The sequence below is a fragment of the Dendrobium catenatum genome, unplaced genomic scaffold (assembly GCF_001605985.2).
Source record: "Dendrobium catenatum unplaced genomic scaffold, ASM160598v2 fragScaff_scaffold_1617, whole genome shotgun sequence".
Taxonomy (NCBI): domain Eukaryota; kingdom Viridiplantae; phylum Streptophyta; class Magnoliopsida; order Asparagales; family Orchidaceae; genus Dendrobium; species Dendrobium catenatum.
The window spans coordinates 2,964,720-2,977,080 of NW_021320079.1; the positions used below are offsets into that span (position 1 = coordinate 2,964,720).

General features: G+C 34.3%; 1 protein-coding gene across 11 annotated transcripts in view; it reads left to right on the forward strand.

Annotated features, from left to right (window-relative positions):
* Positions 1–12,361, forward strand: part of LOC110111761 — a 35,983-nt gene that overhangs the window by 8,184 nt on the left and 15,438 nt on the right. For 5 of the 11 annotated variants that reach the window (XM_028701007.1, XM_020843799.2, XM_020844002.2 and 2 more), the window contains exons 3-10: positions 917–1,046; positions 5,343–5,686; positions 8,012–8,049; positions 8,375–8,454; positions 8,913–8,980; positions 10,272–10,572; positions 11,150–11,262; positions 11,349–11,414. In XM_028701007.1, the coding sequence (XP_028556840.1) occupies positions 917–1,046; positions 5,343–5,686; positions 8,012–8,049; positions 8,375–8,454; positions 8,913–8,980; positions 10,272–10,572; positions 11,150–11,262; positions 11,349–11,414 (1,140 nt within the window). Of the gene's footprint in view, positions 1–910; positions 1,047–5,342; positions 5,687–8,011; positions 8,050–8,374; positions 8,455–8,912; positions 8,981–10,271; positions 10,573–11,149; positions 11,263–11,348; positions 11,415–12,361 lie in introns of those variants that run through there. The other 6 variants (XM_028701009.1, XM_028701012.1, XM_028701010.1 and 3 more) reach the window with 3 other exon arrangements.

The following is a 12,361-nucleotide window of genomic DNA, read 5'->3' on the forward strand; positions in this document are numbered from 1 at the left end:
GTGGTGAGACCTGTAATGCTTTATGACACATAATGTTGGTCTGTAAAAGAGAAGTGTAAGATTAAGTGTTGCATAGATGAGGATGCTTAGGTGAATAAGTGGCTTTACTCTTAGAGATAGAATATGGAACAACCATATATGTGAAAAGTTTGGAGTAACTCCACTGGCAGATATAATCAATCATGTTATGCTTTTGTGATATAATCAATCATGTTATGCTCTATGTCACCTATGGCAATGCTTTGCGCCTTAAATCAATTTCAATATGAATCGATCATACTAAGTCCCTGAACTATTGTTGGTCATGCCTAACATTTCTAAATCATGTTCAACCATACTCAGTGCTCTCAAGCCTTTTCGATTCAAGACAAATCCTAAAACCTCATCATGGGAGGATGTTTCATTCGAGATACTACTACCTTGATTTGATTGGGATACTTGGTAGAAGCAACCGATAGCTGTTAATTAGACTCTTTGGAAAATGTGTCTCTTAGCCTTACAACTTTGATAGACTAGGTCCACTAACTTGACCTAGGACAACCAAGTTGGCGTCCTTAATTGAGTGTTTTTTTAACGATTGAGGATGTAATTACTAGAGAGGCATGCTCTTACTACATAAGATTTCAATTTCCTAGAATTAAACTAAATTCTTGTTGACTAGCTAGGGAAATCTTTGTGGACTTCAACTCAAATTATCTCCCAAAATCCCCTATTGTTCTTCCCAAAACTCCAAAAGAACATAAGCAATATCCCAATGAGTGCATAACTCTTTTAGAGTTCACAATAATATGAATATACGAGAATCCAATGACCGAGACATAACTAAGTTTAAAACTAGGCTTGATGGACACCATGGTGATGGTAGATGCATTATATTATGTTCAATTTTGTTTTGATACAATCATCAATTTTCTAGGATTACCTTTGCGGTAGAAGTTTACCCTGCATCTCTATAATTGGGGGGATGAAGGGCGGTCAAAGTTCACTGGACAAGCGCAAGAAGCATCAAGTTTCTACAATTTGGAGACCAATCTCCACGGAGTCAGGTTCCTATCTTATCAAATCACGTCTTTGTTATATTCTTGCTCTCAGTTTTACAGTTGGTTTTGACCGTCTTTGATTTTGATGTACTGGTGGTTAACAACTATGAGGTTTTTATTTTTATTTTTACTTTTATTTTTTGTTTGGTTTAATACTAATTTGTAATTTACGTAAACAACTGTTTTCATGAGTTTTTATTTTTTTTTAACTTCACATTATTCATAATAGTTCTTTCAAAACATGAGTGGATTGATAAGTTCCCTGACCTTAGCTTGGGCTGGGTTAGATATATTTATGTATCTCAGTTTTCTTATTTAATATGGATTGTACTTATGTGCACAGTGATTTCTTTAAGTTTTTTTCTATTCAATTCGTGAAGTTTCTTTTAGCATATCTTGAAACATTAATGAATTTGGCGCTAATTTGTTTTGATTCTTTAATCCTTCATATTTGCTTGTCATGTTTTGGTCATTGGTAGTAATCCATCATCATTATTCAACTTGGGGTCCAATGTGCTTATTTAAATACTTTTTGGGGCTAGAACTGTATTAAAAAATCCTTTTTTCAGATGAAGTGATATTCAGTGAGTTCACTATGTGAACTAATTTTCTTTTTCGAAGAATCCAGGTGAACTGATAAAGTTGGGATATTCATATTTAATGGGCATAGTGGGTGACATTCATGAAATATTTTCTATAAATAAAACTTTATCAGTGGCAGAAATTTTGATTGATCCATTCTATTTTAATTAATTCTGAACTACCAACTGTGCTGTCATGCCAAGATTCATCTGGTAATAGTTACAAATTTTGACTCACATTCTAACTTAAATCATATTTTGAAATACCAATTATGCTCTAAGTTGCAATCCTTGCATGAGAAAAGAAACTTAAAAGATCAGTTGAAGGGTCTGTGATGCGATAGTGATGGGGAGTTCTTTGCAGCATGAAAAACACAATAAAAAGTATTGTGGTATGATTGTGTTGAATGAAAAGGACAATAAAAGTCTTTTGGTATGATTGCGGCATCATGCAACGGTATGCACATAGAATATAGTGCCTTACAATATGACAACTAGATTTGCTGTAGTATATAATGTAGATAATTTATTATATTAAACACAGGGATAAACTAATAGTATGATATACAAATTAAAACTACTTGTGATACAAATAATAAATAATTTATTCAATAAGATTTAAGCTTCATTTGAGATAGCTTTTTTACTATTTTCTTAGTAGTTTTTTAGTACAAAAATTTCTAGTTCAAGGAATATTTGTACTAAAAAACTACTTTATAAAGCAGTAAAAAAAGTTATCTCAAATGAGACCTTAATTACATTAAATATAATTAGTGTGAAGTAAACTAATAAATCTATTTATTATACTTATTTTATTATAAATTATTAAAAATAGGACTGCTAAATTATTATTTAAGGGCATTTGTTTTGTTTTTTTTAGAAATACTCTATGATCATTTGAACTATTTATCATTTTAACATATCATGTCTATAGAATAAGAATATTTACCCTTGGTTGTATATTGTATTAATGATTTTATCTTTATGTTTGCTACTTTAATTTTCCGTGTAGTTAATATTATAATATTTTAAAATAGTTCATTAGATAAATTATGTGATAATTAGAGAGGAAGGGTGATGTGAAACCAAATGCGCAGGAGCTCATTAAGGAATTTAAGAACAAGTTGGTAATGTAATTCCACTCAATAGCTTATTGTAATAACAAGGCAATTCAATAAAGAATCTTAGTTTTTCATTTGCTTAGGCGAAGGAGCATATGTAGATTAACCAAAACCTAGTAGATAAGCAAAAATAGTAGTAATACTAAGAGCTATTAACCAACAATCCACAATTTAATAATGAGAGCTTTCACCTTTGGAGCCCATACGCTCAAATAGTCTAGGCTTTAGCGGCAGAAGAGTCTCCACATTAGAATCGAGGTCACTCCGAGGAAGAAGGAACCAAAGATCGTCGTTCTTGGAAAGATGGCCGGAGTGGTGGAGGAAGATGGTCGTCTAATGATGATCCAACGTCCCTTTGGTCTTTGCTAGTCGATCACGTCAACTAAGGCGTATTGGATACGGTCGATGTAGTATTCAACGGTGTCGTCGAAATCAAAGCCCACGTCAAAGAATGACGATTGGAGGATGTCAACTTGATCTCGATCGTCATGCACAAACCCAAAGTTCCATTCGGGTTCCGCCATGCATGATTTGCATGGAGATGAGAGAGTACGACAAGAAAACCCAAGAGAGGAGAGGTGGTGGCTGGCTTGGAGAGGTGGAGGGGAGAGACTAGATTTCTTGGTGGCTAGATTTGGTTGGGGTGGATGGAATTAACTCTAAATCTGAAATTATTCTCAGATTTAGATTAATTTGAGAGGGAAACAATTTGAAATTTGATTTCAAATTGAATACAATTAAGGCCTTGATGGAGGAGTAATGTGGGGGAGCCAAAGAGGGGAGGCCGACGGTATAGAGAAAGAGGGGATTGGGTTTTATTCTAAAAACTGAAATTAATTTCAGTTTTAGGGGTTGGCCGGCCGGCGGGAGGTGGCAGCCAAGTGGCCGGCGGCCTGGGAGGTCTTGGGCTAGGCGGCGGCAAGGGCAAGGGGAGGGAGAGAGGGAATTTTCTAGGAGGGATTCGAGCGGCTACGAATTCACTAACCTCAATTAGCTTCAACCCGAATTTCCACACAATTAACTTGGGCGAACACTATAACTCACAAAGAGATCTAGTTTCTCCGACAAACTCACTAAGAGATCTTGGAGGAATGCACTCACAAAGAGAACAAAGAGCAAATTTTTTCATTCATCAAAAACTCATTACAATGCATGAGGCCTCATATAAGTAGGCCAAAAAGAAATAAAAATGAAACGACACAAATGCCCTTCCGGGCTACATAAGCGACTCAATGCCCACAGGGGCAAACTAGGAAATAAGAAATACAAGCATAAAATAAAAAAAAATGCAAATAAATCAGAAGTACAGGCTCTGGATCGTAGCCGTTGATCTGCTTCTTCGGTAATGGTACACGTGTCGAAATCTAATGTCCTCATCAGAGGGAGTGAGAGTGTGCATGAATGAGTGAAATTCTTTTCAAATTTGCCCCATCATATAGCTCAAAAATTATGATATAACTTTAGCTGTTTTGATTTTAACCATTTAAAGTGTATCAGGGGTACAGTTAGTGCCATCTTATTCATATTTATTAAAATAAAATTATAGGAGGGTTGAATTCTCTTATTCTACCAGAAAATGTTGGACGACATTGCCTTTGCCCGTCCCCAAAAAAAAAATTGTAGGAAATGTCAATATCCCCCTTGAGTAACATTTTGATATCAAGGGCAAGCTTTGACGACAACTACAAGTTCTTCTAAGGGTGGTTGCTTCATGAATTTTTCTAGCTACCAACAACCATTAAACCAACCGGTGGGCTTATCATTAGTAGTCTATTCCTCGGAGCAAAGTATTGGCAAAAATCAATTGAGTCTTTTAATTGGAGGCTCATGAGTGGCTATGGTGTGTTCAACCCCACAAACATAGAAGGGAGATGACATCCATACTAAGTTGATGCGATCACACCATGTTGAGTTGGTATGGGCTGATCTATTACCTTACTCTCTTTAGATAAGATTTGCTACTTTGCATCATCCACATGCCCAAAGAGGAAGACACCTTGACTTTGGCTTCTTTTGTTTGTTCTAAACCAACTTTGGGTGTATTACTCTGAGATAATTAATTTAGATAGTGCTAAGGGCAGGGTAATAAAACTTTAAAATAAATTTAAGTTTTGAAATAAACTATGTAATACTGACGTGTCATATATTCTTTCTCTAATCAAAGACCTACATGATACCATCATGTGTCTAATTATACAAAATGGATAAAATTTTTTACCTCTAGTAATTCTCATCGTGATTGTTTTGATCAATTTGTTATCAAATTAATCTTATTCCATCAATTGGTATCCAGGCAATCTTATTACATCATTTCATATTATAGCAAACTGATAACATCATTTGGTGTTAGAACAATCTTGTTATGTCATTTGGTATCAGAGCGGTCTTTTTACATCAATATCGTCCAACATTGTATTTTCTACAAATAAGCTGGAACTTTTTTATGTTTAAGGTATTAAACTGTTGCTCGGTGAGTTATATCTGCCACATAGGAGTTAAGCATGCTCTTGCTTTTTTTTTGAATATCCATCACCGATGTGGGAAATGTAACTTCTTTGTCGCATTTGTATGTAATATTTGTAATTATATTGGTATTGCAGTACACATATCAAAAGTTATGAAAAGTGGCTCCACTGATCCCCTTATGAATAATTTCAATAGTGAAGATTCTGCTCCAGATGATTCAACTGGTGGTTTGGTTGTGAGATTGACTTCTGAAGCTATGGATAACAAGAGTGAGACTGAGCCTCTAGAAGGAAATGAGACCACACCTGTTTACTGCAAAACAGAAAATTGCTCAGAAAACCATGACAACACAACTATTACTGATTCTAATACAGTCATACAGCAGGCCGAAGATATTAGAGAAACTCTAACTGTCTTGAAGCCAAACAAAGATTCTGAGATAGTCGATAAGGATATAAAACACTCAATTTCTATTCAGGTATGCTTAGAAAATACTCATTTTCTGTTTATGTGTTCTTAGTAATTTCTTAAATATTTCTTACTAAAAAATGCAGAGTTTATGGAACTTCATAAACTTTTTTGTTCCACATTCAAGCCAGTAATTGGACCCTGGGATTTTTTAATCTTGATAACTGTTACATATACTTCTATAGTTGATTCTACATTTGACGGATGGTAACACTTTATACTCAGTGATTGGCGGTGGATGTTTGAAAAGTTCATTTGGAAGATGCCATCTTCAGCTGCAACAATATGTAAAAGTAGCTGTAAAACTGTTATGAAAAAAATAAATTTTTTGAAAGTTTTTGTGGGGTTTAGAGATTTTTCACTCTTTAGAAATTCAGAAAACAACTTGCTTATATCTACCACATTAATATATCTAAATGTAAAAACCTTCTTTCCATTATATAAACATTTAAAAAACCGCAAGAGAGTTATAGCCAAACATAATTGTGTCAATTGTTTGGAAAGCAAAGCTACGAAAAACTGTCCCAAATGGACCCAAAGATGTAATCCACCTTATTCTCTAGGCAGACTTATTTGATGATGTTGTAGATGAGTTTCAGTCTTTAAGACCTGTTTGATACAGTACTTGTTGTCACTTAGTACATAGAATAACAGAGGGTTTAAAATTCATTGTTTAATGAGAAGTAATGTTTCACCAAGTCCCTTTTCTGATAACTCATTTGATTTTGATTATTAGCTCTATATAATGTTTAGGTACTACCATTCACCATAATGGATATTGTGCTTTCAGTTCTTCAAACACTTATTGTAAGCACCTTCTTACAACTAAAAGCGCAATCATAACCCTCATAGTAACGGCCTTGATTAACAAACTTAGAACAAACATCATTACACTATTTATTTCCTTCTTGTGTTTGACCTTCATAAGCTTCAATACTAGATAAAGAGAATCCCTAAGTTCCCTATAACACTAGTTGACCTACCATTTCTCCTCTTATCAGAGAAGAATATTCACAACCTTGTACCAGCTTGACATGGTGGCATATCTGTAATATCTAACAATGGACTTATTTCGAAGTTTGACCTGTGATTAAGCAGGAGTATTGCATGAAAGATTAAGCAAAGAAGAATCAGAATGATAAATTTGTAGTAAAGCAGAAGTAGTAAGTTTTGTAAGTGGTGAAATTTTGTAAGAATTTAACAGTTTTGTTTGTGCTGATGCTCTTTTATATGAGCCTGTTGGGTTATGTATGACGTGCTCAAACTGTATCTGTAATATCTAACCATGAACTTATTTCAAAGTTTGACCTGTGATTAAGCAGGAGTATTGCATGGAAGATTAAGCAAAGAAGAATTAGAATGATAAATCTGTAGTAAAGCTGAAGCAGTAAGTCTTTTAATAGTGGTGAAATTTTGTAAGAATTAACAGTTTTGTTTGTGTCATTGCTCTTTTATATTAGCCTGTTGGGTTATGTATGAAATGCTCAAAGTGTGTGCATCACCGCTCTGTAATTTAGTTCACCTAAAGCCTAGAGCTTCTAATTAGAGCATATCACATTTGAGAACTTGGCCCTAGAGAAATTTCTTATTCATCTTCATTTAATGACTTACGAAATATCTTCCGTAATATTTTCATCCAAAATAGCTCTTTGTATTTTTGGCTGATGTTTGATTTGCGATGCTATTCTGAAATACTAGCTGAAAGAATTATAGTAGAATTGCATATATGATTATCTATGCATACCTTTACATAAAAAAGGCACTTTTCTTTGCTATTTGAAAATTATTTGGCTTTATTTATTCATACATTTTTTCTCTTGTGGTCTCAGTCCATAGCTTTGTTTTTTTTTTTTTTTGTGGAAAATGAATTAATCATAAACATTGTTCAGAATTTTTAGTATGCAAACGTTATGATGTTGGACGATGATGAGTGTCGAATGTACTACATCGCATTTCAAATTCTGCCAACTTTGAAGCATGCCAGGAAGCTGTCATTTGTAGTCGTAAGAAAAAAAATGTAAACGTTTATTTTGCTTGGTCAAATTGGTTGGTTTAGTTTACAAAAAAACGAGTTATAGAATTATTAAGAAAATGACGTTTTTATTTTTATGATTAGGTAAAAGAAAATGCATATTTACTTAACTTCCATGACTTTTACCGAATTTCTTTGCTTATACTTAAGAAGCGAGTTAAAAAAATTGCCTTTCAACTCTTCTAGTTGTCACATTTGAAGCTACCTTTTGCCTCTCCAGTTCAGCCACATATATCATTTTAATAGACTTGCTACAAATTTTTGCAACATCAAATTTGCTTAATGTTATTCCCTTTTATGCAGGTTGATGCTCCTTTGATTCGTTTTATAAAAGGAAAATGGTAAAGCATACAACGAGCTCTTTTCTTTGATCTCTAATATTCAACCTTAAAACTTTGAATTTGAAACTTAACTTTTCTATATTGCATTCTGAATCACCTTCTTAAACTTTTTTTGGTATGGCTGTGGTAAATAGAAACACTGCCACAGTTTGCACCCACTTGTGCAGTTGGTAATGACATTTACTTTGAACATGCAGGCAGCGGGAAAGCTGCCTGCCACTTCATTACCAACTGCTACGCTATGTGCACACAGTGTTACCAAACTGGTCTAGATTGCTTTTCCAGAATTTGCATGCAGTGGTTATTTTTAACTTTCTGCTTACAGGGGATTAACACAAAAGCAAATTGAGGAAGAGACGGGTGTGAAAATTATACTTCCATCAGCTAAGGGTGATGGTTCTGTTGGTAAGATGTAAAGCACACCATTTGCGCCACTATGTAATAAGTTTTTTAAAATTGTCCCTCTTATAGCAAAGGACAGTGAACATGATCTCTCAGTCAAGATGGTATTTTCCTAGGTTTCCATTCTTTTAATTCATCAAGCTAATTTAGTGCACCTTATGAATGTAGATATTTGCTTCTCTTACTGATCTTTTTCATCCTTCTGTTATTATCAAGATTGCTTAAATAGCTTTAAGAGATCTAAAATTTGGACTATTTTTAAAACTAGAGAATTGTAATTTTAGCTGTGAAATCATATGTTGAAGGGAGTAGGACAACGACATGCAGTAAGAGCTTTTAAGTAATTGATGAATGCACTGATGGATTGATGGGATTTCATTTGTTGTCTATCTTTTACGTTTGTGGGTTTACTATTTCGTTATTAGATTGCTGTTGCATCTTTTTCTGGTTCTTTTTCACAGTTATTGAAGCTGCATCCCTGGAAAATGTCAATAGAGCATCTGAAAAAATTACAAACGTACTTGAACAGGTTGGATGCCCTCATAACATTATGCTTAGCATAATAAAACAGTTTAATTAATTTAACCATTTTTTGTGGTAATTATGCATGTAGCATTTTCATGCTTTTGCTTTCCACGACTTAATGATTTGAATTAGTTTTTTAAGCTCAGTTATCTGTTGTTCTCTATGTTGCATCAGTGATCATTTTTTCCCACTTTTGGTTCATAATCTCCTTGCGTGAACCTGCAATTTTCAAGCTTTTCTTCTAGTTTTCATTTGGGTACTGTTTTTCATCGTATATGTTTTGATGATGTTAGGCAATAAATTAGCAGTTTTACCGATTACATTGTTGGGTGGCAGCCCAAAGTTTTACTTTCCATCTTATTAAGTTCAGCTAGTCTGGAATTTCAGGATAAAACTTGTGGTTATGAGGATATTACCCTTCTAAAGTGACTGGCCAGCACTGGCATTTTCAATCTGTAATGCTGAGTGATCTTTATCCGTGACTGCTGCTAAACTTTCCAAAAAAAAAAAAAACTGCTCTTCTAATGTTCTCAAAGCCAACAACTACTGACCTTTGGGATTCGTAGCTTTATTTCCATATTTTAAAACGTGCCTTGTGGATTTAGGAGATTTTGGTTGGAGATATTTGGGAAGTCATGAATTTATTCATTGATTGAAGAAATAAAAAATTAGAACTACAAATGACTTGTTTATTTTGTAATGACCAAAATTTGGTTGCTTATATTTTGGTAGATTCCATTTGGTTGGAAATCAATGTGGGTTTCAAACTCCACCATGACCTCAAATGATGGCTTCTTTTCACATGCAAGAACGCAAGAAGAGTGAAAAAAAAATCTTCCTTTCTAAAACATGTTCTATGCACAAGATGATCAAATGGGTCCTAATATGAAAATATCCCATTTAGTAATTAAAATGCAATTTCAATAATTTTCTTTTTATTAAATCATTCCACTAACTCTGCTAAAGACTTGGTTAGAAAATATTAGAGATGATCTTTCTTTATTAGATTTAGATAAGAATTTGACTCGTAACAGGACACAATGAAGAAAAAAGATTCATGTAGCTGACCCCACATAGTGGGATAAAAGCTTGTTGTTATTGTTGTTGTTGTTGTAACTCTGCTGAATATGTAGTGTAAAATATCATGCCTTTGCGGGGGTATGCATATGACAATTATTGGTTATTTGTGGCTTATTTTCTTACTTCTATCATAATTTCCTGCTATATTTTTTATGTGCTCTTCTTTTTAACGCTACTGCTTATTTGAATTTTTTTTAACTTGTCTCAAACTTCAGGCAGTGAAAAGCCCAAACCTTGATTACTCCCATTTTGTATCTCTCCCGCTTGCTATCCACCAAGAACTGGTAGAGAAGCTAGAAGGATTTCAGAAATCTGTACTTGAAGAAGTTAATATGATACCTGGTGACATGGATGGTAGTTCATGTGATGATTCTTCTGATGAAAAAGATGATGATTCCAAACATTTGAAAGGTCCAAATACCACAGTTAAGCTCAAAGCTCAAAACAATAATGAAAATGTGGGATTAAATATGGATGCTGATGGCACAAAGTTGTTAAAGTCATCTACCTCGTCAGGTGCTGCATTATGATCTGCTTTAGTAAATTATTTTCCATTCGACTTGGTTGTCTCACTTTCAATTCTATCTATGCGTTATTTGGCAATCTTGTCATGACCTAACTTAATAGAAAAGCAACAATTCTTAATTTTGTCAAGTTGTGTTGCTAGAAAGTACAGCATTTGGTTACAAACCTTCTTTTCCTCCCTCTTCTCCCTACGTATGGTCTTCCACTCATACAAAAAATGGAAACGTTCCTAGGAAAACTAATATCCCTTCATCCCTCACAACATTGTCCCTATGCCGCAGCTATGCCAACATCTGCATCTATTCAGTATCTTTGTGCTATGTTTTTTTGGTGCTGAATTTGCTTTAGCAAACTTATACATCTTAAATTGTCCACCAATTTTGTTGTACAATTAAAAAATTTTCTTTCTTTGTGTTAAAATGTTAAGGAGCATTCCTTTTAGCAATGATTTGATTAATCTTATAGCATGTAAAGATTATGCTTATATCATCAATGTTGACATTCTTCTAGAATTTTTTCCTTTAAACTTTTTTTTTTTTTTAGTAGAAACTGATCATATTATTTACAGCAATGGGTATTGATAGGTCCATATTTATTAAACCTCAAACATTTCACTTGACTGTGCTTATGCTGAAGTTATGGAATAAGGATCGTGTTGCTTTGGCTACAAAGATTCTTAAGGTATCCTTTCTTTTATTGAATAGATGATTAATATTAGGTGGTTTGTCCTTTTTTTTTTCTTCAAATGTATCCTTTACACTAAGCAGGACATTTCTTTGAAAGTATCGGATGCTTTAGAAAATCGACCTGTTTCTATAAGGCTAAGAGGACTGGTATGATTCTTTGTTTCCAGTAATTTGCTCTGCTCTTTCAAGATGTTCATACGCTTAAGTTTATGAATTTATATTGTTTTCTTCAACGCTGATTTGTGTTCGTGCTTCTGTGAAGATCATGTTACTTCTGAGCTTATTTTTGTGAGAGCATATAGTTTTCTTGATCAACAGTATGTTGCTCTTTATTTGTCATCTATATTTTACTGGAAGCATGCTTTCTTTGCAATTAAAGAACTACCATTTGGAGTTTCTAGATCTGTGCTATGTTCCATTTCATGTTGCTAGTTAAGAAAATCAGCATAAGTTTCTATAATTTTTATCATTTTTAATGAACCTGGTATGGTCTTTGGATGTGCTTAGGAGCTTGGGTGATCCCATTACCGGCTCTTATTGGAGTTTCAAAAAAAGATGCAAAACAATATGAGGTTTTTAAAAGCATGTTATCTAATTTTTCTAAAAATTTCTCCTAGAGAGAAAATTTTCTATATAGGGTTTACTTTGGATGTGTGGGACTGAGATTTTCTATTGACGTAAGCCGCTATGATTAAATAAATCTTGGTCTAATACTACAACACAACAACAACATCAAGCCTTTATCCCACTATGTGGGGTCGGCTACATGAATCCTCTTCTCCCTTGGTGCCTCCCTCTGGAATGGCACGTCTAGGTCCTTGGTGCCAGTGAAGTCGAGACACTCCTGTAGGAGCCTCCCGTGACTTCGCTCCTACGGTCCTCTCCATCTATCTTCGATCCTCCACCATTTGGTCTAGTTCTTTCATCTCCCTCAACCCTCTCAGCCTCAACATTCAGAGGTTACATTATATGTCGGGCTTTAGGCCCTTCATGAAATTTTCCCCCAACATCGCTTCTGAAATCCCCCTCAACCGTCTTGACAACAACTCAAATCTTTCCTTGTACTCCATGATGATCCCCACTTGAGTCAAGAC